The 27,860-nt window shown below is 37.6% G+C and overlaps 1 protein-coding gene across 9 annotated transcripts in view; it reads right to left on the bottom strand.

Annotated features, from left to right (window-relative positions):
* myocd (myocardin) overlaps positions 1 to 27,860 on the bottom strand; it is a 128,544-nt gene that overhangs the window by 52,681 nt on the left and 48,003 nt on the right. For all 9 annotated transcript variants that reach the window (XM_022668871.2, XM_022668870.2, XM_022668869.2 and 6 more), the window contains exon 2: positions 9,436 to 9,602. In XM_022668871.2, coding sequence (XP_022524592.2) covers positions 9,436 to 9,553 — 118 coding nt within the window. In that variant the 5' untranslated portion in view covers positions 9,554 to 9,602. The remainder of the gene's footprint in view (positions 1 to 9,435; positions 9,603 to 27,860) is intronic.

The following is a 27,860-nucleotide window of genomic DNA, read 5'->3' as shown; positions in this document are numbered from 1 at the left end:
TTCCAACAAATTCCAATTGGCTCCTGGCAATACTATTTGCATATAGAGCATGACCACCCACTGGATCAACATCACTGTGAAGTCCCTCCCCCCAGTTCTCCTTGTCTTAGCTACTCGTGTACATTTTAATGTAATGATGTAATTGACTCCCTGGCTTCAGTGTTATAGGCTGAAAGAGCAAGTTACCATTTTTTTTTTGTTGAGTTTGATATTATGCCACAGCATTAATTCTTGCATTACCACACAAGTAAACATATAAAGACAAATAAATAAAAAATATATTAATCTTCAGATGATTCAATTAAAGTAATAATTCTTTTTTTTTAGTTTTTCTAAACTATTTTATAACCTTTATACTACATTAAGCTATAATTGGAATTTTTAGTCTGTATTAGAAAATCATAAGTATCACTGAAGTAACAAAATTAAGTAAAAAGTAAAAACTATAACTGAGAAGTAAAAGAAAACATGATTTTTGTTTTTTCAAAATTAAAAAAAAAAAAAGCAAAAAAAAAGCTGTAACAATGTTGGGAAATGTAAACTGTCCTTATATATGAAACCTGTCAAAAGTTTGGAAACACCTCTACTCATTCAATTTGTTTTTCTTTTTAGGATTTTTTACATTGTACAATCATGTTAAAAAACATTAAAGCTAGTATCCACACTTTGATTTGATGACAGATTTGCACACTTAATGTGTCTTTTAATTGTGTTCATGTCTTTAGAAATTTTCAGTATAGAAAATTAATTAAATAAATAATTAAACATTGTATGAGAAACTTTTGACGGGTACTACAAGTTATTTTTTTATCCTTAGGTATTATTTTTATTTATTAATTTTAAATCAAAATGTTAGATTTTAATTAAATCATAAATATAATTTCATAAAAAAAAAAAAAAAAAAAGATTTAGGTGCAACATATTAAGAGTTTTTTTTTTTCCAGGTTGGTACAAAAGTATATCTATTATTCCGTGTAAAAAAGCCAATGGAAATTGTGTGCATGTGCTTCAATGGTGGGTTTACAACTTACTATGGATAGTCACCAGTTTTAAAGTCTGTTTAAATGTCTCTATAAAATATGTTCAGTCTGATAAGCCATTAAGGAGCCATTTGTTATAATAAAGCACTTAAACGAGCCTCAGATTCATTTCAGCCGTATGACCTCATCTTCCTACGTGTAAACCCGAGCGCAGATATAATTAATTAACTTATGAGTGAGGAGAAAAGTATAGTGAAGGTCTGCCATGGCTCTCTAATGTGCCCTTTATTGCTGTGAGCTCCAAACCAATTTCAACTGTACATTCCAGATAGGTGAACAGCTCTTGGCTGTGGGAGCGGATTTTTCAAAGCTTACAACAAAATCAACTATCAATGTCCAGTCAAGTGAACATATGCCATATGTGCAAAACAGGGCTGCAACAAAAGTAATGATGCCTTATTTATGCTTTTGAGCTCAAGAGCGGGTATAGTTTTCAATAACGTTTTACTATAATACGACTCAATGTGATACCAATTACCCGAGTTCCCGGGAGGCACCAGAAACTCGGCCTTCAAACATTTTTCACTCGCTTTTAAAATTCGATGTTTATTCTTTTCCTCTTCATCTCATTTCATACCTCAATCTTCTGGCCCATAAATATCTATTTATATTTACCGACACGAGAGCCAGACGCCGATGGCCAAAAAGCGCATTATCCGTCAACTAATCCTCATTACCAGCTCCCTTCAAAGCTCAAATCAAATGATGGATGTACATGTGAGTAATTTCATGGATGAACTGGAGCTGTGGAACAACAGCAGGCATAATACATCGCTGTGCATTCCACCTGTTCCTTAATGAGAAAATGCTGGGCCCGGGATCTTTGTTTTTATTTTGCACTGATCGTATCAGCAGCGTGCTTTGGCACACTACCACCAACGTTTTGGCTTTTTTTTTTGTTTTTTTGGTATTTTCTTAGCTGATAAATTATGTGAGACCTTTCGGAGTAAACAGAGTAGTCTTGGACGAGAAGCGAATTCAACGCGAGACTTCAGCAAGATATCGGATATCAGCTCGAAACTTTGGCGAATGTTATTGCAGAGTAGATCAAACGAGCCATATTATGATTTTCACCTACAATTAAACAATGTCACTCTCTGGCTGATAAACAAATCTGAAAAGCCTCACGGCCTTCCCAGCATCACGTTGCTTCCTGGTCCTCTTTTGTCACAGTCGCTCCATTCAGCATCTTCTCGCAGTTCTCGTAACCTCTGAGTTTTCATAACCTAGGAGATCAAGTGCTTCATTTTCACCCGCCTCGCTGCGCAATTTCAAACAGATGGGTGTAATCTCTCACCCAGAGTCACCGCAACACCAGCATGGAATTCACATGAAAGAATCACACAGCAGCGTTCGGCCTTCCCCAGACTGTAACAATAAAGGCCTTTTTTTTTTTTTTTTTTTCAAGCAGGTGTTTTTCTGAACCTATGAGCCAAAAATTGTTTTGTCAGAGCCTCCTTCCTCCCCTCATTTTACTTTCAAGATAGGATCAGGTGACATTTTGGTTCGCATGAAATGGCTATGAAACAAAGGAAAAAAGGTAAAGGCACTGCTGTTGTGCGGAAGCTCCCTCATCATTATTAAAGCAACTAAACAATCAGGATCTTTAATGCCGGGCCAGGGCTATTGATTGTATGTTCCGAAGAATTCATTCTTGAATATTTTTATTCCTTTTGGAAATGATGGTGTGCTTCAAAAGAATCCTGCATGCCTTATATCAGTATCAATTCAGGACATTTCTTTCCATTATCGACTTCACAATTCGGCAAAACACTGATTTCTTTGACATAAACCCTGATATACTGCTGGTAGACAGTTGATTGATTAATTGAGACAGTTTTCTAAAGTCTGGAGTCTTTCTGCACTTAGATTGTATATATCCTTTATATATACCATTGATTTTTCTTAATACCTATGCTGAATGTGGACACCAGAGGTCCAACGTACGATCTTACAGATCTTATCTTGACCTTTAAAGTTCTGGTTAACTCACTTCACCCTTTACTATCTTCTAATTACCTTAGTGGGAAGCAATCTTTAATTCTCAGAGTCTAAGTTAGACTGGTTGCTGCTGGTTGTTGGGACAGAGTCTGAGGAGTCATTCTGCATCACCTGGCATTCCCTACCAATTACTGAACAATTCATAGCTCTAACAAACTGAATTAAGAATACATTAGAATAAAACTGCTGGTCAAACTGTGATGATAAAATAAGGTAAATTACATTGTTTGATTAACAACAATATGAACCACAAAGATACAGAAGAAGAAGCATGTTTGCAAAGAACTGTGAGAACTGTGGAGAAACTTTTCAATGTTTAAAAGGTTCTACATAAGGGGTCACCAAACCTACTCCTGGAGAGCTACCATCCTACAGGTTACACCTCCATCCCAAATCTAAAACACCCCTTTCAACTGATCAAGCATTCATGGAGGCAGTAATTAGATTCAATTTACTGTACAACACTCTTTTTTGGTGACCGTGATATCGTCCATTGTGTTTCTTGCGTGTGCTTTAAGTATGAACTTCACTAATATATCTTATTGTGAGTCACGCAATAACCAAAGCAAAAAAACGGCACCTCTAAACATACAGCGTTGACTGTGGCAGGTGAAATAAACACATATCTCTCCAAAACTATTATTAATCAAGTCCATTGTCCATTGTCCTGCTGTTATCTAATCATTAGGTAAATTGAATTAAATGGTCTTAAAATGGCAAAATGACAAAGTTTACTTCAATTATCTCTGGGACAATATGTTGTCCAAAAAAAGGAGTTACTGTGACGTGCCTAGTCACCCCTGTTCTGCTCTAACTGAAGGGTTTCTGGAGGAACATTTACATTATGTGGAAACTGTTTTAGCTAAAAAAGATTCTTCACACTCAAACATCACAAAATATTAGTTGGAAAATCATACAGAAGAACACACTGTAAGACATTCATTAAATTAACAGAACGTGCTTATTTGCTTTTTAGGAACGAATCAAACACCATACAGGAACTAGAATCATGTCCCATGACTTTTGTCATGCTCCATAGAAGCTGAAATACTTATTCTGCATTGATTTGTTATTCATGTTAGTTAGATGTAAATATTGATGGGATTTATGCTAGATTCACATGTAAAACTGTGAATTGAGAAATGTTATATTGTTTGCAAACCCCATCAGGCCTTTACAAATCCTGATAATTTGTGTCACTTCAATTTCTGGCCAGTGATCAACCTCACTCACAATATAGCACCTCATGACATATACAAGACGTAACACAGCAAAAAGCAAGTGTTAAATTAACTCCCACAGAGTTGATTTTAACTATTTTTCAGGGTTTATGTAAGTCCACACTCTTTGGAGTTAAATCAACACTTTCAAAATAGTAAAATTTAACACCTTGCCAGATTTCCTTTTTAACTCAACATTTCTTTAACTTCCTAAATCATTACACTAACTGAAAAGAGTTAAAAAATATATAAATGAAAAGAAGATTAGTCAATTAATATGACTTTTTATTATTTAATTACTATTCAGGACAGGTTAGCGTGTAATTTTCCACTGTATTTCTTAGTGCATTACCAACACTTTATCACAATTTACTGTACAAAGTATGTTAACTTGCTCTTATAGCCTACAATATATTGGCGAGACAAACAACCATTAAACTAAATATAACACAATACCCAATGGAAGGTAGCCCTGGTGGGCAAGATTTTACACTGATGGAAAGTTGGGATCTGGGGGACACACCCATTATGCAAATAACGTGTTTAACTGGGCGGAGTTTAATTAAATCTCTGTGGAGTTGGCCGGTATTTATTGGGTTAAGTGGGATTAACACTGAAATATTCAACTCTGTCAAATAACTCCAACACTGAACACCATTTAAATCTGAAAGAGTTAAAATTACACTTTGAGAGAGAAAATCAACTCTCAGCTGTTTAACTCTGAATTTTCAACACTCTTGTTTTCGCTGTGAACCTGATTTCAATCCATTTACTTACTGCTCTTCTACGACACGTCACAGTATGCCAGTGTACAATAACCAATTAATTAAACAGATCAAAACCACAAAATGTGGTTTACAGCACTTATCTGAAGCAGTGAAAGGAGCTTTATTTATTAATCTATTTTTTTTTAAGATGAAATCACTCACCTTGTCCCTCAGGAAATGGACAGTGTGAAGATAGTGCTATTAAAATGTTTCAAGAAAGCAGCATTCCTAACAGTCCTTTCCTAGTTTGGTTTACAGTCTCCTGACAAGCATTTTATTCCACTGTCAACTGAGCTAACAAAAATGAGGCCTGTTGGAGAAAGATCCTGTTTGGTAAACAGTAGCACATCAGAAGACAGGGGCACTTGGTTCTGATCTGAAACACATGTTTAGTGTGAGCCGACCAAACATGACTTAAAGCAACACAAGACTTAGACAGACATCCTCACTTAGTCCTGTACTGGAAACATAATCATAAAGTAAGGCTGAACTGTGCGTCAGTCTGTCAGTACTTTATGACCGCATCGCCACAAAATAAAGCAGCGTGGCACGATTACTGTCATCATGTAAACACAAGCGTGAGTGAAAAGGTGCCTGAGCCTTCTTTTGTGTGAACGATGCCATCATGTGGTCTCTTTCAACACATCAGGCCACCAAGGTGTTTTAAGCCACATTCAGAGTGCCACCTCATTTATTAGTACACTAATTTACAATAAAACTGTACCCTCTGTACATTCTGCATTATATGTATACTTTATATTAGTGTTCCTTAGCCATATATTTAAAGATGAAATATTACTTTTTTTTAAAAAACATTTTAAGCAAGGGTACCTTTTTAGGTTAATTTTTTTTTAACATTTCAAAATCATAAAACTGAAAAAAGTGGCTGAAACAAAAGTTTAGCATTCTTCATGATCATGACTTAAATATTTTAGTTCTTTTACACAGGCTTTTTAGCCATTCTTTTATATGAACAGCTTTTGTGCTGCTCTTTTTTTTAACTTATTCACAGGTTTTTTTAATGATATTTAGTTTAGTTACAAAAAATGGGCATGACAAAACATTTGTGGGTTTTCCAGAATTTGCTGGTATTAAATTAAATCTATATCTTAATGTTTTACTTGTGCTCCAATTATGATATATTCTGGTATTTGCCATCAGGCCTCGCTCACTTAAACTCTCTCTCACAAGATAACACCTCACAACTTAGACAGCTGCTTATGTAAGTACAGTAAACATTTATTTAAACACACATTTATGACTCTGTCATATCTGTCTAATCTGTAATGACTGTAGTTGCAGTTTTTACACTACATCATGTTATAAACCGTTTTAAATGCTTATTTACAGACTTTAGCTTATGTCTATTAATTCAGATGATCAGGGAAGCTGTGAAACCTGTTGGCAACATATTACGTAGATAAAGCAGATTATCTTGAGAAAAAATGCATCATGAGTTGATTGTCTTGAGGGCTAGAGAGTGTTGTGGATAACTCCATATGCATGATCTGTTCAAATCACACACAAGAGGCACTCTCTCCAGCTCAAAGAGATTAGTTCACATGATGGGAGAGTAAGGACATTCAGGGGTCTCTGGCTCAAGGCCAAGAGCAGACGTCTGATACACTCACGTTAATGCATAACACTGGTCCAGCAAGTCTAAGTAATAGAGCTGTATGAGATTAAGAAGAAATAAGCAAAGATCACCATCCATCATTTATCACTTTCAGCTGCAGTGTGCAGTTTCAGGCTTCTGAACAGCAGTGTAGTTTCATTAATGAAATAAGCTTAAAAATAAAGGTGTTCACAATATACAGCTCTGAGAAAAAAAAATAAGCGATCACCTAAAAAATGAGTTTCTTCGATGTTACCAAATTAAAAACCTCTGGAATATAATCAAGAGGAAGATGGATGATCACAAGCCATCAAACCAAACTGAACTGCTTGAATTTTTGCACCAGGAGTGGCATAAAGTTATCCAAAAGCAGTGTGCAAGATTGGTGGAGGAGAACATGCCAAGATGCATGAAAACTGTGATTAAAAACAGGGTTATTCCACCAAATATTGACTTCTGAACTCTTAAAAACTTTATGAATATGAACTTGTTTTCTCTGCATTATTTGAGGTCTGAAAGCCCTGCATCTTTTTTTTTGTTATTTCAGCCTCAGAACATGCCCACTGCCATCCCCCCAGCCCAACTTCCACCCCCTGGGTTACCATGTATAGAACACAACAGCACACACAGTGTAATGCAGCCAAACTAACAGAGTCATTTATAATTTTCAAACAATAAAAACATTGCAAACGTATACATTCACTGATCAGCTCACAGAGTATGTCTCATCGGTTATCTTTCCAGTGTTTTGAAATTGACTGCTGTAGCTATTTCACACATTCCTTCTAATTTAGCACTGATTTCTGTAAACTGTTTCTTTAAACAAAAAATTAAATACAAGAAAAATCTAGAATAGGGTCAGTGATGTTTGAGACTAGATGAGTTATAAGATGCTGATAAACACTCTAGACTGTAAGTGCGTGTTCTTATTTTGCCTTCATTTATTGGCGTTTCTAGGGTCATTACAAAAATACTTTTTGACAACATAATGGCCGAGGCTGTTGTTCTTCACAGAGTTCAGCTCTAATATTTATAGTTACATAGTGTTATTCTCCTCTGCTGCATATAGCCACTCCAAACCCAGCTCATGTTTTTAAGGCCAGTAAAGAGGGGGTCTGGCCTGGCCACTTCACTCCACAACACACAGAGACAAAAAGGAGCTCCTTCAATTACCAGACGCTTTATGTAAATAAGCAGAGAGACCGGGACTGCATGGGCCTTATCTTCAATTTAGATTGGGGTTTTAGAGGTTTGGCAGCGGAACAGGACTACACGCTCAAGTTCTTAAGGCATTAGAATCATTTGGAGGGGAAAAAATAATAATAACGAGAGGGGGAACAGAAAAAAAGCTGAATGGCTAAAGGATACTGAAGCTCACGCTCATTCGTCTCCTCGGTTTCTTTCACCAAAGCAACACACATGACATCATGGAAAACTGAGGCGGCTCTTAGAGTGAAGTGGGAAACGCTGTATTTCTCTCACCGTTCAGGCTGGGAGTCCAGGGATCCATCATGCTAAAAATACAGTTTCTATCGCAGGATTCCACAAATACTTTCATCCTCAAAAACCTTGTGATTCGAGTGGCATTTGAGCCGGTTTGATTAGACTGTGAAGTGGAAAAGCGGAGCGCACTGATATTTCAGCATGGATTAGTCATCAGCTGCTTCTAATAAAATGTTCAAACAATCTTGTTTTATCTGGCCCGGGGAGATACTTGGCAAAACGGCACCTTGCATACTTACCTATTTACCTGGTATGTATGTTGGCCAAAATAAGAGTTTTTCTTAAAGAGGAATCTTCATGCTTTTAGATGCTACAGAATAATGATTAAACCACTGGTCACGCACTGATTACAGACCAGTGCTTCCAGCCATGTCCGATCACGCATACAGTAACGCGTCAGTGCAGATCAATGGCAGGTTTTTGCACATGGGCCTATTCTCAATTATAAACAGTACAACCATTTACATTCAGCATGAAGCAGGAACAGACTGCATGGGTGGACTAAGGGGAACATTTAAAGAACTGTACTGTGAGAACTGTACACACTGTATAACCTGAGCTGATTTTACCTAAGCTGAACTGCTTGACTTTTTGCACCAGAGGTGGCATAAATTATACAAAAGCAGTGTGTAAGATTGGTGGAGGAGCACATGCCAAGATGCATGAAAAACTGTGATTAAAAACCAGGGTTATTCCAACAAATATGGATTTGATTTATGAATATGAACTTGTTTTCTTTGCATTATTTAAGGGCTGAAAGCTCTGCATCTTTTTGTTATTTCAGCCATTTCTTATTTTCTTATTTAAATCAATGCTCTAATTTTTTTTATATTTTATTTAGAATTTAGTAGAAATGTTGTCTGTAGTTTATAGAATATAAAAAAATGTTCATTTTACTCAAACAAATAACTATAAATAGCAAAATCAGAGAAACTGATTCAGAAACTGAAGTGGTCTCTTATTTTTTTCCAGAGCTGTAGATACTCTAAGCAAATAGATTTTATACAGAAGTAAAAATAAAGAGGGTTTAAGCATACACTGATTATTTTGAATTATCACAAGTCTTTACAAAATCATTGCCTCTAATACCTACATTTTTTGCAATAATCTGTGTGTATAGACATTGTGTGGGCCATACTTTAGTCTTGTGATTAAATGTTTATAGCGTCAAAATGGTCAAAATCAAGGCATTTTATTATGGTATGGTATTTTGGTGTTAACTTAAGGATTTAGCCATTTTTTACCACTTCAGACCGTTACCATGCATCATTTCCAGCATCTCCACTCACCGTTCTTTCGGTGTGTGTTCGGCGTGGGCCTGGAGCCGGCCTGGCCGTTGGGGTTCCCTGTGTTCCTGCAGCCATGGATGAGTTCAGGCCTCTGCTCAGCGCTCTTCACTGCGTTCATGGCCCTGGCCACGCTCCCCTTCCTTTCAGATCACCCACAGTCTGTCACCCTGCCAAGACACACTCGTCAGGACACGACAGCCATATTTAATGCAGAACAACGGCAGCAGTGCGTCATTTTACATTTGCTCAGTGACAACCCGGCATAATAATGCGCTTTGACTCACCAAACATTCAAATGTTGAACCACTCGCTACGTCATTTAGCGGCTAAACCTCGTCCCTGTTGTTGCAGCAGCTTTATAACAGCCTTGATTTTGCGCCATATTGCAGAGAACATGAAGCGGCGTCTCTCTGTTGATTCTGCTTAAAACCCATTTAAGCCGGAAGACATTCAGCAGCAACCAGAGTGAGCCTGTTTATTTACAAAGCGTAAGCTCACTTAAAGTCCACAAATGTATCTCCCAGCCAGCGCGCCAGCCAACTTATTAATTTACAGAATTTACAGAGTGCAGGCCTCGCTAGGGCCTCTATTTCAGGATAGTGCTACACACACAAACACACACACACACACACGCTCGCGATTCAGTAGCTTTGAGAGCCCCCTCAACGTGTCCCAGTGAAAAACGAGGCCTTCTCCTGCTCCTCCACAAGCCAAGGCCTCTGTATGTATAGTACATCATCTACAGCAACAAACCGCATAGGGCACTGCAAACACACATCTGTGTTTTCTTTAATAAGCTATGTTTTCAAAGCCACTTAGATGACTTGAAGGACATTAATTCCCCCCAAAATGTTGCGGCTTGTAAAAATACTTGTGTTATCGAAGCCCTGCTGCCAATTTCTTGCACATCTGGGAGGCCAAAAAGCCTTGCTAACGTACCAGAGCTTTCTGAACGATGGACACTGTCCAACACATTATTTCAAATCTAATCTGATAATGAAATAAAAGCCAATACGACTTTCTAGTATGTTTTACAATCTGGTCCATAAGTATAAATTTTATTTATTTTGCTCTCAGGCTTATAATGCTCTTTACTTTCAAGGCCAGAATTTGTCAAATCAGTGCAAAGTGAATATACTTCTTGACACTTGACTAATCAGTGCTTTTATTATAGTTAAAATGTAGACATTACAGAGTCTACTATTATTCTCATTTAAAGGATGATTTAATAATTTTTTGTTGAATCTCTAAAATCTAAACAAAGTCTGTCAGTCTGGTTTAAAGGGAAATGTGCCATTCTAGAGGAAATTATGTCCTTACTGGTGGAATCTACTATGCAGAAAACTGATTTAAGGTATTCAGGTTGGTGTTTTATTATCTTTACACGTTTTTTTTTTGTTTAGCAAACTTTGTATTAATTGCAAACAAACTGTAGATATATATATATATTTTTTTATAGGGCTGTCAGCATTAAAGCGTTAAAGTGACCACGTATCCTCGCGCATTTATGCGTCCTGTTCACATGGTTATGCACAGGACCATGTGACAGGGCTGTGTGTGCATCCGGACTCCACACCTAAGACTCTTTCGGCCGGTATGTCCTGTTGTTGATGTTCACAATAAAGTACAAAAAAAGGTTTCCTCTATCCAATTTGCCACACAAGTATATACTAGTATTTTAATAAAACAAATGTATTTGCATTTTACATTTCTTACAATATTTATTTTATTTACATTTAAATATCCACTTTAAAAACTGGTGTCTTAAGAAGAATACCATATTTTTTAAGCGATTGACACCACCATTTTTTTTACTAAATTTGCTTATTTCTGTCTTTGTATCTTAAACCTGTTTTTATGACTGAATTCAATGATTCTGTCCATATTGCCTGCATCACAGAAATCATAGGGGCCTATATTATTAGAAATTAAAATTATTAAAAATGTTTAGTAATTCACAAAATAAACATGTCCATGTGCACCCTGTTATCTGGGGATAATTCCACCACTTTAAGAAATTAATATTAGACATCACAATCTATGACATCACAACTTTCATACTGTTTATATTTTCACTGTAAAGAAATGATGAACGTTTTTTTTTTAATGAGCGTTGTCACAGCAAACAAACATATATATTTTTTGTATTTTTTTATCTGAAGCTGTTTGATTATACAGATGCTTAAAAAATTCTATGGAATTTCTTTCAATCTGCTGACTGGCTTTAAGTTACGGAATACCCAGAGATCACCACCAAGTAACAAAGGAAAAACTACAACACCTAGATAAGAGAGAATTCAGGGAAAAAAAACGGTTCCAGAGGATTACGTACCTCCTCCTTCTGTTCCAGGAGAAGGCTTTTAATGAGCTCTTAACTGATGGGCAAGACTTAAAAACCCTTTCTCAGATGGAATCCTGGCCATTTATATACTGGTGACAGTTAGGAGCACAGCAGCGTCGCCGGATAAGCATGCCAGATGTGTGCCATGTCACAGAACAGCGCCGATGCCACCCAGAGAACTGCTGTAAAACAGCGAGAGACGCAGCTTTAAAGAGGACGATAGCATCTCTGATGTTCAGAATTTGATGTTACCTGTTCAGATGAGAGTTAAGATGTATAATGGAATTTTGTTACTGTCTGTTACAGACCCTGATTATCATATCCATAATGTCATCGTAGTAAATTCGGCAGGCGGCTGGGCAGCCCGGGCTGATGTTTAATGGTGGGTTGGTTCATTTGTATTCTCAGAGTCAGCATTGTAAAGGGCAGCTGATTTAATCAGAACTGGAGTTTGCAGGGTGGTCTCCTCCGGGACGGAGTTGTAAAATAAGTCGTTAGGTTCACATCAAAGCCACCCCGACCAGCCGTCATCAGCAGGAGGCAGCTTTCATTGAGAAATTAATTTCCAACAGCTTTATGCCGTGTGTTTTCTTTCCTATTGTCATTTTTAATCATCTTCCTCTTCTCTCACTTTTGCTCACTTCCACCCCCCCGCCAACCCCCCCTTCGCTGACCACCAGTTGAGTTGAACCATGGCCAAATTTATGGGAGGTTTTCATTGCTTTCCTTATTTATGTTGGGGTTATTCCAGGACTTGCCTCAAGATGAGTCTGAGGAGGAATTAGCCTAACACTAGGATACTTTTCCCCGCTTTATTATATAATGATCCTGGGGCTGTGAGAATTATTATACAGCATTTTTAACTGGGGCAGTATCTAATTAATTAATTAATTGTGCCAGCACTATAGTTGTTTCAATTTCATACAAACACTGTATAATAATACATTTTTAAGATTTTTAACATTTCCTCTAAATGAATGCAATATTACACATAGAGGAATGGAGTACAATGCAAAGTACTTTTACTTTTAGTACATTTTATACAATTTTATTTGTTTTCTTTGATAGGTGGGTTTCTGTCATGTCCACTGCTGCCTGGACAAGCTGAATAAATATTTTTAAAGATTGAAAAGCAAACATGTTTTTGTTTTCAAACGTTTTAAATATGTTATTTAGTAATGTAGAAGTTTTAATTATTCCTTTTGCTATTTTTTTTTTTTTTTACAAAATACCAAACTATTTAAACATGTTCCTATCCACTCTGTTTTACTGGGATACCTGTGCCTCTTTAAGAAATTAATATTTGATATCACTGACATCCAAAAAGTATATTTGAAACAGATTAAGGTTGATCATGAACAATTCAACATGTTTGTAACATCAAAGGCCAGTGATTAAGCAGAGAAATTCTGATTTCTGTGTAGTGGGAAGAAATAAATCTTTTAAGGGCAAAAATACAATATTCTGATAATAATATTAAAAAAGTCACCATCTGGATTTAAGTAAGTAAATGATGTGGGGTTGATGCTGCAGGTGGTCAGGTCTAGGTTCAGCAACAGTATGTGCTGAATGAATGAAGTCAGCTGACTACCTGAATATACTGAATATAGACCAGGTTATTTCATCAATAGATTTTTTCTTCCCTGATGATACGGGCAAATTCCAAGATGACAATGTCAGGATTCACTGGGATGGAATTGTGAAAGAGTGATTCAGGGAGCATGAGATCATCATTTTCCCACCTGGATTGGACACCAATCTTTGGGATGTGCTGGAGAAGGTTTTGTGCAGTGGTCAGACTATGCCATCATCAATGCTGCAAGATCTTGATAAAAATGTATGCAACACTGGATTGAAATAAATCTTGTGACATTGTAGAAGCTTATTGAAACAATGCCACAGTGAAAGCGTGCAGCAATCAAAGCTAAAGGTGTTTTTTTTTGTGATGGCCAGGCAGATGCACCATAATAGCATCCGGAGTTAAAAAAAAAAAAGAAGATTAATGTAAAGTTATTTACTTTTACTTATGTAGTAATAAATCATGGGTCAATATCTATTGTGTATCTAGATATAAATAGCTGGAGTGCTGAATGTATCCAGACAACAATTAAGCGCCTAGACTTGATGAGCTGAGCTGGATGGCGACTAGTAATCAACTGGAATGTAAACGTGAAATTTTGTGGGGTGACATTTCTAACAAACGAGGTGCAAATGCACTAATCAGAGGTTTTATGAGCAGCTGAGGTGAAATCTGAAAGCCTGGCTCTAATGGTCGGTGTGTGATGTGTTTCAAACGCCTCGCAGAAGAAGCGTTTTAGCATCTACTCCACAGTAAATAGAGCCGCGAATAACAAAAAGGTGCCGGCGTGAAAAACAGCACACCTCACAGGACAAGCTGTTATTAAATGAATTTTTTTTTTAACCGAGGATTTGGCAAGATTTAGAGCTTTTGCCATTCTATAATAAACAATAGCATGGCTATATTGAAAATATTTACTTAATTCTCTAAAGTGACTTATGGCAACATTGGCTACTAAACAGAATGTCATGAGTGTTATGGCGTCAGGTGCCATAGACTGTATAAATATTCTCTGTACACTTGTTTATAGGAAAACCCCATCTGGTTTTGGCTAGCACAGGCAGACATACCGGTGACCCCAGGTTTTTCTAATGGAAAATATAACAGAAGTGTTTGCTAAGCTGGGGCTAAGCTGAGAGAACTACAGCAGTCAACTGTCAAGTGACAGACAAGACAACGTTGTAAAAGACTGCAGGCTCCAGATTCAAAGGTCAGGAGCTTTTTCATGCCTAGTAAATAGAATGTTAAGATCTGAAGAACAACCTGGAGGAGAAAAAAAGGAACCGGCAGCATTCCTGCACTCTTTTCCATTCCACTGCACAATGAATGGCACATGCACTGTCTAATCCAGTACTGTCTAATCTTACCAGCACAGTCTGTCACTGCCTGACTTTGATATACGCTCAATTGATTGGGATTTAATTTAAATTCCACCGCAATCAAAATACAGAGGTATACAAATGTTTGGGCAGCGGGTTCCCTTTATATAGCAGTTATTATAAATAAGGTAGCAAGTAAAAATGTACTGATTACGAAAAGTCTTAAAAGTTTCTAAAAGTTTAAGATATATATTTGTTATCTCAAACTATATTGCAGTTTACTTCCATCTTTTACAGTTAAAAATAAATAAATAAAGAAAAGGCCTGGGCACAGTTTTTTTTTTTTTTTTTTGGTGATTTTTGGCCTATTTATCTGTGCAAAAGCTGGCTGACACTGGTTTCAACACAAACACATGATTCACCCATCCCCACGCTTTATAGTCGGAGTGGTGTTTTTTAATCGAGCTGACATTAGGCCTACACTAAGTATTAGGGGTGTCACGATCTCGATATTTTATCGAAATCGAATCGAAATGAGGTCATGGTCTCGAGTATCGAAGTCAAAAAGAGGATCGACGATCCCTCCCGCGCGCGCTACGCAAATCACAGCGCAGATCACAGCGCTACGCAACACAGCGCATCCTATTCATTTAAATAGAGAGCCGCTGCATGAGCGCAGCCCCGCCCTCAGTTCTGCTGTGTGAGAGACAGCTGCCTTTCAACCACGGAGGAGAAACTGAAAACGGATTTATAGAAATATAGACAGGGCTCTCAAGTTTTGAGTGTCGGCGGGAGTGTGATCACTGTTTTGTATCTGTATCTAACGGAGGGGTGGGTGCGCGCAGGTGAGAGCGTGTGAACTCGCTGAAATGCGTGTGTCAGTGTGACTTGAGAACACTGACTATAGATCACAGTGAGGTGGATTAAAAATCTTAAACTTATAATTGACTACACCTGTTGCTTTCCATTGAATTAAAAAAACATCTTTCTCTCAGATAAAGTAAACACAAGCGTGTTTCTGACTAAAATAAAAGCTTTTCAGGAGAGATATAAGTTGTGTAAATATTTATAAGACAATACCTGACAAAATCTGTTTTAATGACGTTAATAAACATCACTGTGACAGCGCTAGTCACAGTTTCACCACATCACTTATCTAACCAGCCTGTACTGATTTCTGCCCCCCAATAATGCTTTCAATAACCTCTAATAGCCTTTAATAGTCTTCAGTAGCCTTTAAAAGACTTACCTGGTGGCCGTGGTGTGTCCACTAAACTCCGTAGTTATAAACATCCTGAGGTTAGCAGCGCGCTAACTGACCTGTTTATAATGTAATCCCAGCAGTGACTCCGTGTCGGCTGTTCTAACCTGCTGCTGTTAGCTGCTTGGGCTGAAAGATGAACTGTAGTGAGCTGTATTATCCGGTTAGTGGGGTTAAAACCTTTATTTGTTTACAGAAACAGTAAAAACGGACTGGCTGAGCTCTGTAGCCCGTGGCTGGGCTGTACTGAAGTAGTGGCTGAGTGAAGAGAGCGGGGCTTGTGCTGCTGCTGCAGCTCCGACTAGTGGTTTGATGAAGAACTGCAGCTTCATGTAAGTGAGCAGTTTCACCAGCCATCCACACACAGCTCTGATAAACTGCTTGTTTTAATAGTGCACACTGTTGCTACCAAAAAAAGTCACTAGATGGCATTACCATATATATCTTAATAAATAATAATAATAATATTTATAATATTTATAATAATAATAATAATAAATATATTATTTAAATTTTATGAGGCATAAAATAATAACAAGAAAAAAAAACAAGAAAATCGAGAATCAAATCGAATCGTGACCCTCAAATCGAAAATGAAATCGAATCGAGGATTTAGAGAATCGTGACACCCCTACTAAGTATAGATGTTTCTTTGAAATGCTTGCTTATATATGATGCTGAATTTTGTGGTGAGGATACAAGAAATGATTTCTTCTGATGACTTTTTTTATGAAGGTGCTTTTTATACAGGTATCAGTGCACAAAAGGATAGAGCACAACTGATTTCAGTGTTTTATGGACAAGCTATAGCTCTAACAAATTAATTCAGGCCCAAGATCTCGTTGAAACAACTAAGAACGCAAATTTATTTGGGTGAACACACTTTTATTTCACTATAGATTTTTACAAATCACTAGAGCAATGTCACTTAAAATGTTGAACAAATATCTGATGTAACTTTATGCCTTTCGGAGAGCACTCCTTCAATCTTTTATTAATTTTACTTAGCTAATAGTCATGTATTTAGAGTAGCAGACTTTTTAACCAGTGACTAATTAAACTAATTTAACCAGTGATACTTCATAAGTGACTAATTTAATGTAGTTAAATCCAATCTGAATTTTCTAAAATATTTACTGGGTACACTCTTCAAAATAATGGTCCTAGGAAACTTACTTGGACCCTTGCACTGTTTATTGTTTTACCTGCTCAAGCTCACCTGATGCAACTCACCTGTTAATTGCCAGGTTTATTAGGTCTTTTAAAGTAAGAGAATCTGTAAACTGTATTGGTACCTGGTCCTCACTGCCCACTTCGGTCTATGGCATTCCTCCAAAGCAGTCTTTCTGGCACCTTCATATTTCAGAGAACTTGCAATAACACTGCTATTACAAATTGTCTCAGCCAAAATGTTGCATATTTATCGCCAGTGTCCAAAGTCAGCCTCACTTTCCCATGTCGTGTAACATAAAATCAATAACCTACCAAAGAACCCACAAATACCAACCTTTCTAAACCTAAAATTAGCTTAAAATGCTCCAATGGCATTAGCAGGGTTATTAATTGTAGAACGTGCTGAACATCACAGGGCACTTTTTGTGGCATTTACCTTTTTATGACCAATGTGGTTTAGTCTAGAAAGCTGCTAAAAGCCACAAATGACAGGTGATGCATACAGACCAACACTGTGACTTATGCGAGATTAGCTATGTAAACTGATGGGGAAAGTTGGGAGGTTAAACATCCAAATAAATACAGAAAAAGGTTGGATATTTGTTCGTGGTTGTGTTCAACAGTATATTCGCTTGAGAGTGAAGAGAAACACGGAAACTGCCGCAGAAAAAAATGACTAGCTTAGGAGGAACCCGTTAACCCATTTAAATTGTTTCAGGGATGTGTTTTACACATCAGAATGATACACAGCCAGAGGGTCTTGCTTTACAGCCATTGTTTAATCCCACTTTCAGAGTTTATGGCTTGTGCAGCGTCTGAAAAGCCTAAGCAAGCCCTCATTACATCACATCCTAAGCCACAACTAAACCAAACCCTACATGACACTTGAAATGAATTGGTCAACATTACACGCTACTATTTGCCTAAACCAAGCATAGATTTAAGCCACTGTAATGAGCAAAACAGTTTACATTTCTAGGCTTTAGAGTGTAGACTATTTTTTTAACAAATTCTTCTGGCTGGAATCTTTATTTTACTGGGGAAGGTGCAAAGAGAGTGGTTCTGCATTTACAAACGCAGCCTAGATTTCCCATGCAAGCTTAGCTACTCAACCTAGCCTAGTCAACAACTGCACTGTTAAAGGACTATAAGGCACACTATCAATAAACGTCTATTTTCTGGTCTATTTTCATACATAAGGCACTCCAAATTCTTAGATGCATTTTGTGCAACACTAGTAACTAATAACTAGTAGTAGGAACAGGGGTGTCGCTGTGTTTTTCTTCTAAATTCAGCAGTTCTCACCACTGGGTCCTAGCCGGGGTTAGCAGCAGGCTACAGGCCGATAATACTCACCTCTGGACAGCCAAAGAGCTAGCGGTCAGTGAGGTTAGCGGGTAATGCTAATGCTGCTCCAGCAGTGCTAGCCCGGCTTAGCAGCAGGCTACAGGCTGATAATACTCAACTCTGAAAAACCAAAGAGCTAGTGCTTAGCACAGTTAGCAGCTAATGCTAATACTGCTGGAGAACTAAACTGAAACTCCTGTATAACGCTGGACTTTAGCAGAGTGGCTTTACCGCTCTTTACAATCTGACTGATAAAATTCATATATAAGGTGCACTGGATTAAAAGGCACACTGAAGAGTTTTGAGAAAGTTAAAGGATTTTAAGTGCATGTTATAGTGCGAAAAATACGGTAAGTTAATTTAGAATTTTTACATTGGCTCATTCCTCCAAATGTTGAGAACAATGGCAGATTCATTTTATGTTATATGCACTGTCCAATGAAAAGCATGTATCAAAGCAAAACAGCAACTTTACAGGAGATAGATGAAACATTCTTAGATTTGAATGTAAGTAAATGTAAACAGTTTATTTCAGGTCATTTTGGATAATTCCAAAAATATTGGTCTATGCATCAAAAAAATGGATAAAGTGTCAGGGACAGTTTGCGTGAATAAATTATGTAGTAAACAAAAAAATCAACAAAAATGGAGAAACTTGTTTTTCATTGAACAGCGAAGATATACTATTATATGTACTGGAATATTACTTTTATACACTGAAATGCCAAGTCATGAGGTAGCAGAATAGAAACTGATCACGAACCCTAGTATTACTTCAGGGGAAAGCTCGGGAATGTTGTATATGTTGTAAGGTGCTACCTTGTGAGTGAGGTTAAGCAATGGCCAGTGTGCTCATGGCAAGGCAATAGGATATTTAAAAGGATATTTATTCAGTTTACTTGGAAGTTATTCAGTTATTTAATATTTCTAATCCACAATGTAACATGTCGCACCAGGAATTTGCCATAAAAAATGATTGTGACCAGTGGCATCTGGCTAGAATTGTCTTTGTGAGCAGATAACCACGCTTGCAGAAATAACAGCTTTCCTTAGACATGACAAAACTCATGGGACACAATACTAGTTTCTTTACTATGATATGCGGCATGCAGTGTATTAAATAAACCATTATTAATACAGGAATATAAATCTGTTCATCACTATTTCTCTGGCTACAATCTGAGTGATGATCTAACTAAAGCACACTGTTCCTCCGCAGTTCAGTTCTCCTGAGAGATTGACGTCACAAGAACATTACAGTATTCTTAAGCGAATGCACGTTTAGATAACACAGCTGAACCACTTGTGCTTGTTGAAAATATTTAGCACTATTTAATAATCAGCAGCCTGATCCTTTAAAGTGAGTCACTGAACTCAGGCACTTCATCAACACTTGTGAGGTGAGAAAAGAAAAGAAAATTTCTAACGCTCCTCCTGCTCAAGTTCAACAGCAAAATAACTCGAATTCCCCGGAATAAAAACATGACACTTGTCTGACCACAGATGCCAAGACAGATTAAGATATTACCCTGCAGGAGGATCAGCAAGCTTCTCACAGCTCTCCAGATGCATCCTAACGGTGAAGCCAAAGACCAGCAGCACAAGCCTATCAGTCATAACCCAAAACTCATTAAAAAGAGATCACACAACCCAGCCTGTGACGCACCGATATGTGGAAAGAAAAGGAACACGAGGCTGCGGTCAGATTCTCGCTCTCACTTCCATTTCATCCTGCAGTTTATTGGAGTTAGGTTCCTTTACAGGAGAAAACAGAGATTAGAAAACAAAGACCATGAAGATAACCAACAGATGTCAGTTGTTCAATTAAAAAACATAAATAAATAAAATGGATGGATACACATTTAGAATTTTTGCACAGACCACAGTTTCATCACTTCCTACACTAAAAAAGATGGCCACCCTAAAAATAAGCATCCCTTTGATGAACACTTTTAGCTACATTATTACTCACAAAGCCCTTCTGTGCACAATGTTCACATGTACAGCTAGAATACGACTCTTATGAACAGATAAACATGAATCTATTGTCACTGTGTGCCTAATGCCAGCAACAGGCTGGCACAAAATTTAAATTTAAGTTGGGGTGTGGGTTAAATTTAGGTTTAGGTGTAAGTTAGGTTTAGGTAGAGATGTAAGTTTAGGTTAAGGACTATTAGATTTAGGGTGCTTTCACACGTGCCTTGTTTGGTCTGGACTTTCGGACTTTTCCGAAAAGGTGTAAAAGGGGCGCGAACCACTGTCCGGACCAAAGGACCAGATTTTGGCCCGACCAAGAGAGGTGGTCTCGGTCCGGATCTTCTGAACCATGGTCCGGTTCGCCTGCAGTGTGAAAGCACTTTTCTCAATGGTTCGAACTTTCAGACCGATTACAGGAAGCTGAGCAGGCGTTCCTCAACAACGGCAGCACAAGAAGAAAAATAACCAACTACTACTGACTGCAGCCTGTGGGAAGGCGGTGTTGGACGTCCAGCGCGTCCGGTCCCATCCACTTTGTCCACGCCACGCCTTGTCAGTCTCACAAGCATGTAGTGTATACACAGTATTTAAGCCGGACGACGCGGCACATTATATTTAAAGTCCGCTAAGTGCCCTGTACATTGTTTACTTCCGTTCAGAGGCGGAGCTAAAACATGATGCTGACAAAGTGTGCGGTGCTGGACGCACTGGACGTCCAACTCCGCCTTCCTGCAGGCTGCAGTCAGTACCCTTTCAAAATAACCGGAAAAGCAGGAAAAATGAGCTGTGGATACAGTTGCTTCAGGACAAGCACGTTCGTTTGGTGAATTTGAACTAACCTAGAGTACTGTGCCTGAAGTTGCTGCTGCTGGTATAAAAAATTAATCTGTTCATTCATTTTATCCTGATCCTGGAAAGGCTTTTCACCGAATAAACCACCCGCTGAAATTTCAACACGCCAACGTCAGACACATGTCCTTCTAAAACCAATCAGCATCAAGTTAAGTAAACACATCGATACATAAGTGATGATGAAAGGATGTAGGAGTATCACACAAAGGTCTTTGGTGCGCTTCCTAAACTCCAGTGTGAAAACAAAAATAAGAGTACCAAATATATACAATGTAGCAAACACATGAACCTTGGTTCGGACCACGGTCCGGACTTTCAGGTGTGAAAGCACCCTAGGTTCATGTCTACTTTGAGGTATAGGTTAAGTTTAGATTTGAGTTGAAGGCTAGGTTAAGTTAAGGTTGTGCTGTAGGTTAAATTTAAATTTAGATTAAGGCGGCAGTTAAGTTTATGTTTGTGTTGAGTTCAGTTTAGGTTTAGTTGAGGATCAGCTGAGGTGTAGGTTAAATTTAGGTTGATAAGTTGTTTTTTCAGGTTTACACTGAGGTGTAGGTTAGATTTAGGTTAAGGTTGAGGTGTATGTAAAATTTAGGTTTAGTCTGAGCTGTGGATTAAATTTAAGTTTATGTTCACTTAATAAAGTTATACTGGTGGATTTGTAACATTCTCCGTTCACCTCATAAAATTACTGTGTTCATTTGTGCATGTACACAGGGATATAGCTATATTTACTACACACTGTGTGAATCCTGACATGGCCTTGTAGTCACATACGTATGAATTCCTTTTGAGAGCTGTTAGGAATGCTCACTTATCTACTGAATGGAATTGTTCTGTGGTGAGGTATATAAAAAAATCTCAATTCACAATTTGCATTTCAACATCTACAGAATGTGTTACTTCATAACTCAAGTAAGCACTGAAGCACATGAGGCTAATGTTCCTGCAGGCACGTCTCGCAGCACTGTACGTCCACGGCACGTAATACTTTTCCACTTGTTTTTGCAAAGGTTTGGGTTTGTAGAGCAATTTTGCGCACTTTCACAGTACAGTCAATCAGGCTGAGGCAAAGCGCAGGACTGTAACTGACACATCAGTACAGATTTGTTCTTTAACACTCGTACTTTCCATTTAAATACACAGAGAATCTGTTCCAGCTCTCCTCATAAGTAAGCAGGAATAATGCAGGTGCTGAAGTGTGTGTTATGCTCATGATTAGTCTGAGGACGCTCTTCAGCAGGGGTGTAGAGGCCATGCCAGCAAGCACATCAAGCCTGGTATGCTCGTCCTCATTGAAATGGTGTCCATTCACTTACTTCTGCTCTTAGTAACAGTGGGAGGTGTGCGTTGTTCTTCTCGCTATGTGTGTGTGGACACCAGGTATACGTTCCAATAGACTTTCAGGCTATTACTATTTGATTCGATATTTATGGAGAGACACAAAAGCTTTATTTCCTAGTATAATCCATCTAATCCATATAATCCATAATATGTAATTCTAATAATTCTAATTATTATATCTAATACATTTTTTTAACTAATCTCCTTTAGCTCGATCCATGGCCTACTGTGACCCTTATTAGCACTTACCAGAGGTGGAAAAAGTACTGAAAAAGTGTAATTAAGTAAAGGTACTTATATTTTGCCAAAATTCTACTTAAGTAAAAGTAAAAGTACCCATCTAAAAATCTAGTAGAGTAAAAGTAAAAAAGTACTCCATTTAAGATTTACTTAGAGTAAAAGTTACATACACTCTAAAAAACAGAGGTACGATATGAGTACTTTTTTGTACTCAAAGGTACACTCTTCATAATTGTACCCACAAATGTACAATATTGGTCTTTACAGGGTCAGATTTGTTCCTTCTGAAGTACAAAGTCATTTCTAACAGCAATAAGTACAGATTTGTACCATTTAACCAGCCAAAGGGTACATTCAGTATTCTGCATCACTGTACTAATAAACAATATATATTTAAATTGCACATTTTTTATTTTAAAGCCAGACAATTTTGGATCATCAAGTTTTTGAGCCATATTTAGTTGATGATAATGTTTATAATTTTTATAATCTTTACTGGCACAAAAAACATGGGTACAAAAAAGGACTTTCACTGAAAGGTACTTTTTTGTACCTCAATATAAGGTACAGCCCCAGCGACAAGCTTTGTACTCTTTTGGGTACAAATCTGTACTTACTTTTCTTAGAGTGTAGTTACTTTTATTTATTTGTTGTTTTTTATGAACTATTATTCCAAATAATAATTTGGACCTTTCAGGCAGTATTTGTTTAGACCACTCCATAAAATTGGCAAGTGGCACAGGTTTCCATTTTTTTTTCTTTACTGTTAAAAAGTTATGGTCATATAGGTGACTATAAACCGTATTTTTATAGTTTTACAATTCATTATTATATAACTTGCCATTGCTATGATTTAACTGATATTTACATGTTTTTTTTTGTTTAACATCCAAGCAGATTGCTTAATGTTCCCAATAAAAACTTAAGGAATTATCATAAAAAACATGAAAAAAACATAACATGTTGGTTGGCGCATGCGCAGTCCTGTAAAGAAGCACATATCGATGGGTAGCATAATTCGACAGAACACCGGTTCCCCCGAGCCGTGCGCACAGACCCCAGGCTACACAGCTGATTCACAGCGTCTCTCCTGCTAACCGTAATAAACACTGCAGGGAAAAGTTCAGTTGCGCTACCCAACGAGTTTTCCAATGTAGCGAAGAAAATTACTTGTGTCAAAATGTACTTGAGTAAAAGTAAAATTACCTATTTTAAAAACTACTTTAAAAATGACAAATTACTAATAAAATCTACTCAATTACAGTAATGTGAGTGAATGTATTTTTTTTACCTTCCACCTCTGGCACTTACTGACTCAATTTCCACAGTTAAAATAGGGCTAGTTTTAGCTTGTGCTCTATGGGATTTCTAATGCTATGTTAGGGCGGTGAGAGCAGTGGTAAATATTAATTTTCTTTTCACTCCTCGTACTGCTGCTACTACTTACAATGCCTTTAGCTTAAATATATTTTTGAAGCCTATAAGCCATTCAAGTACATTTTCTTTACGTTGCATGTTCACATATTATAGTTTCTTAAGAATGGCTCCAAATGTTTTGATTTCTTAAGATTGGAACTGTGCAGTCAATCATTTACCTTCAAGAGCTAGAATAAGGGTTAGAATTAAGTTTTAGGCAAATGGTTAGTGTTAGGATTTAAGGTTGTATAATAGTTAAGGTTAAGTTTACTATTAAAGTTAGGTGTGGGGTCAGCACGGAGATTCATTTACATTTAACTTAGAGTTTGGATGCAAGTAAAGTAATACAAATTTTGAGGACCTGCTACAACTACAAACCTGGATTCTTGAGGTTCTTGCGTAGGCACATTAAGCTTAATGTAGCAAATGTAAAGATTTTATGCAGTGTCACGTATCGGACTACTTCACATTTAGCATCTATACTCTAGAGCAGAGGTCACTAACAGGCGGACCCCGGTCCGGGTCCGGACCCAGACGTTGTCCAATGTGGATGCAAACCCAAAAACTACTCAGATAAATTTAATTCTTACAGTGTTCATTTAAAGCAGCGGAACTTTTCTTGTCTTTATGGTTGTATGTGTTTTGCGGCGCTCTGTGCAGATGCGGCTGCCTCGGCTAGTGAATTGGGACACGGCCGGGAAAAAATGCCTTTATGAAGAGATAGGGAGCCCGAGAACAGGCGGTAAAATGAGAACGGAAACTAAAGACACGCCGAGCGCGAGAGAGAGAGACAGGGGAGGAATGTACACAAAATCTGGCCAGAGAAGCATTTTATTATTATTATATAAAAAATATATATTCATAGTTCAAACATCCTCATGGGTCAGATGTTTCATGCTTGCGGGCCACATCTGGCTCACGGGCCGCTGATTGCAGTCCCCTGGTATACTGGACCATACTGAATTCTAATTAAATACCCCTGCTCTAGAAGTATATAATTCTATAATGTTTTTTTTTTTTTAACTTTAGATATCACATGTATGCTCAGCTCATACATCAGTCCAAACACCTGGTGTGTCCTTAGCAGGGGACGAGAAAGACTAACACCGTGCTGTTTTTCCCCCGCTTTATGTAGGTGGCTTTTTCCTGTGTTTAGTTAAAACTCTTCTGTGGCACGTGAGCTTTAATAATATTTTAAGGTGAAAACTGCCAAATAGTTCATTTATGTCCTGGTCTTGTACCTGAATGTAAAACACGAAAATCTCCTCATACACACAATTAAAACACTGGCATTTCTAGTGCTTACTTCTTATGATGTACTGCGTAATATCAGTATAGCTTGTCCAGGGCGGCCTGCGCTGTAAGTAATGATGTGTTTTGATTTTTCCCATAAGGACTGTAGCGGTCACACTCCGGTGTGCTGATAGTGCTTTTGTCCTGTATTAACCTCCAGTGGCACAGTCTTCATCACAGGCTGGCTGTGAGTGCCCACCAATCATCCTGGTACACTACAGGTCCCCCTGCAGCTCCATGAATAATGCTGTGTGTGTTTAACTTGTGAAATAGAGAGAAGCCATGTAATCTAAATACATAAGGTAATATAAATACAAAGAAACCATATAATCTCCCGTGAGGCTGGCGAGAGGCGTGTGTGTGTGTGTGTGTATGTGTGTACGTGCGTGTGCGAGTGTGTACATGCATGCAAGTGTGTGTGTGTGTGTGTATGTGTGACATTTTTGCTGAAGCTCCCTGGTTCGGCTCTGGCTCTCTGGGCTGGCACAGGCAGTGTTTAAAAAGCTCCCGGAAAGTTTATAGTGGGTGTACTTCTCCTCAGGTTTGTGTGACAACCTTTAACGCACCATACCCGTCACAAGCAAAACACAGGGGACCTCCCTGGAATCTTCTGCATGAATTTCCATTCATGCGTTTCCACATTTTTCAGAGCTTCCTTTTGTTCACCACTGTGGTGAAGATCTGATTGCGCTTTATTTAATCTGGTTTAAATTATAGATACACTATAGATTAGCGTCCCAGGCAGGGATTAAGTCACAGCACTTTGAATGAAGAGTTTTACTTTGAAATAATGGGTTTCTTTTATTTTACCATATTGAAAACCTCTGGAATATAACCAAGAGACAAATGGACAATCACAATCCACCAAACCAAGCTGAACTGCTTGAATTCTTGCACCAGGAGTGGCATAAAGTTATCCAAAAGCAGTGTGTAAGACTGGTGGAGGAGAACATGCCATGATGCATGAACATTGTGATTTGATATTTCTGCCATTTCTCATTTTCTGCAAATAAATGCTCTAAATAAGAATATTTCTATTTGGAATTTGGGAGAAAGGTTGTCTGTAGTTAATAAAAAATTGTAATAAAAACAATGTTAATTTTACTCAAACATATACCTATAAATAGCAAAATCAGAGAAACTGATTCATGAACTCAAGTTGTTCATTTTTCCAGAGCTGATTATATATAAAAAGACTAAGATAACTGCTTATTCATCGTTTCTCCTGAAATTAAGGTAATAAAAAAAGATTTTATCTTGGTTTTGTTGAGAGTAACTTCTGTAAAGTCCAGATAAGACTTTTTACTAGATTTTGTAGACATGATGTAAGGATTTGATTGCATTCAACAACAAAATAACTGTTAGTGAGGTCAGGATGGTGGATTATCACCCTTATCTATAGTTTCTTCAATCTCCCTATCTTTGCAGAGAATCCAGGTTCCACTGCTCCGTAGATCAATGCCAGGTAACTTCACACCCTCTAACCCATGCCTGTGCCTACAGGTTCATATTAATCTCCTCCATAATCTGGTGTCCTAATTTATTCGTAATACTTCTCTACAGATGACATTAGAAGGGGTGTCCACAAACATTTGCGCATACAGATTATCTTATGCATGCTTAAAGCAACAATTAAAAGATTGTAGTCATGAGGCAACAACAGCATTAGGAGTTCAAAATGACTTGGCACTAGGGGTGGGCAATATTATATCGTATACAATATATCGTGACACAGAAATATCGTGATATTAAAAATCCATATCGTGATAATAGGGCTGTTATGTCTTAAAAGTAGTCTATTATTTACTGTGAAGCTTTAGGTGTATTTATTGTATAATTATTTTAGCTTGCAGTTTATATGCATGCACTTAATATTCTGCAATATTATTTGCTGCATTATATTACTTTATTCTATATTATTTATTTTGCCACATTATGATTATGCTGTTTTACTCTTATACAATATTCCTGAAATTAATTAATTATTGTTTTGTTTTCCTATATCGCCAAGTATATCGTTATCGCAAAAATACCCTGAAATATCGTGATAATATTTTAGAGCCATATCGCCCACCCCTAGGTGGCACTTCACTTTCCTGCTCCAAATAGCGTCCAGGTCTCACTCAGTTCTTAAAAAACATAACTACTCATACATGAACTTCAGATTTCTTACAGTTTGGTAAGAATGACCAAATGAGTGGATCTTAGTTCAGATCACCTGAATCATATGGCAAGACAACTCGCCAAATTGATAACATGCCCACGTACTGACGTATTCCTTTAAAA

The sequence above is a fragment of the Astyanax mexicanus genome, chromosome 15 (assembly GCF_023375975.1).
Source record: "Astyanax mexicanus isolate ESR-SI-001 chromosome 15, AstMex3_surface, whole genome shotgun sequence".
NCBI lineage: Eukaryota > Metazoa > Chordata > Actinopteri > Characiformes > Acestrorhamphidae > Astyanax > Astyanax mexicanus.
This window is presented reverse-complemented; position numbering and strand designations above follow the sequence as displayed.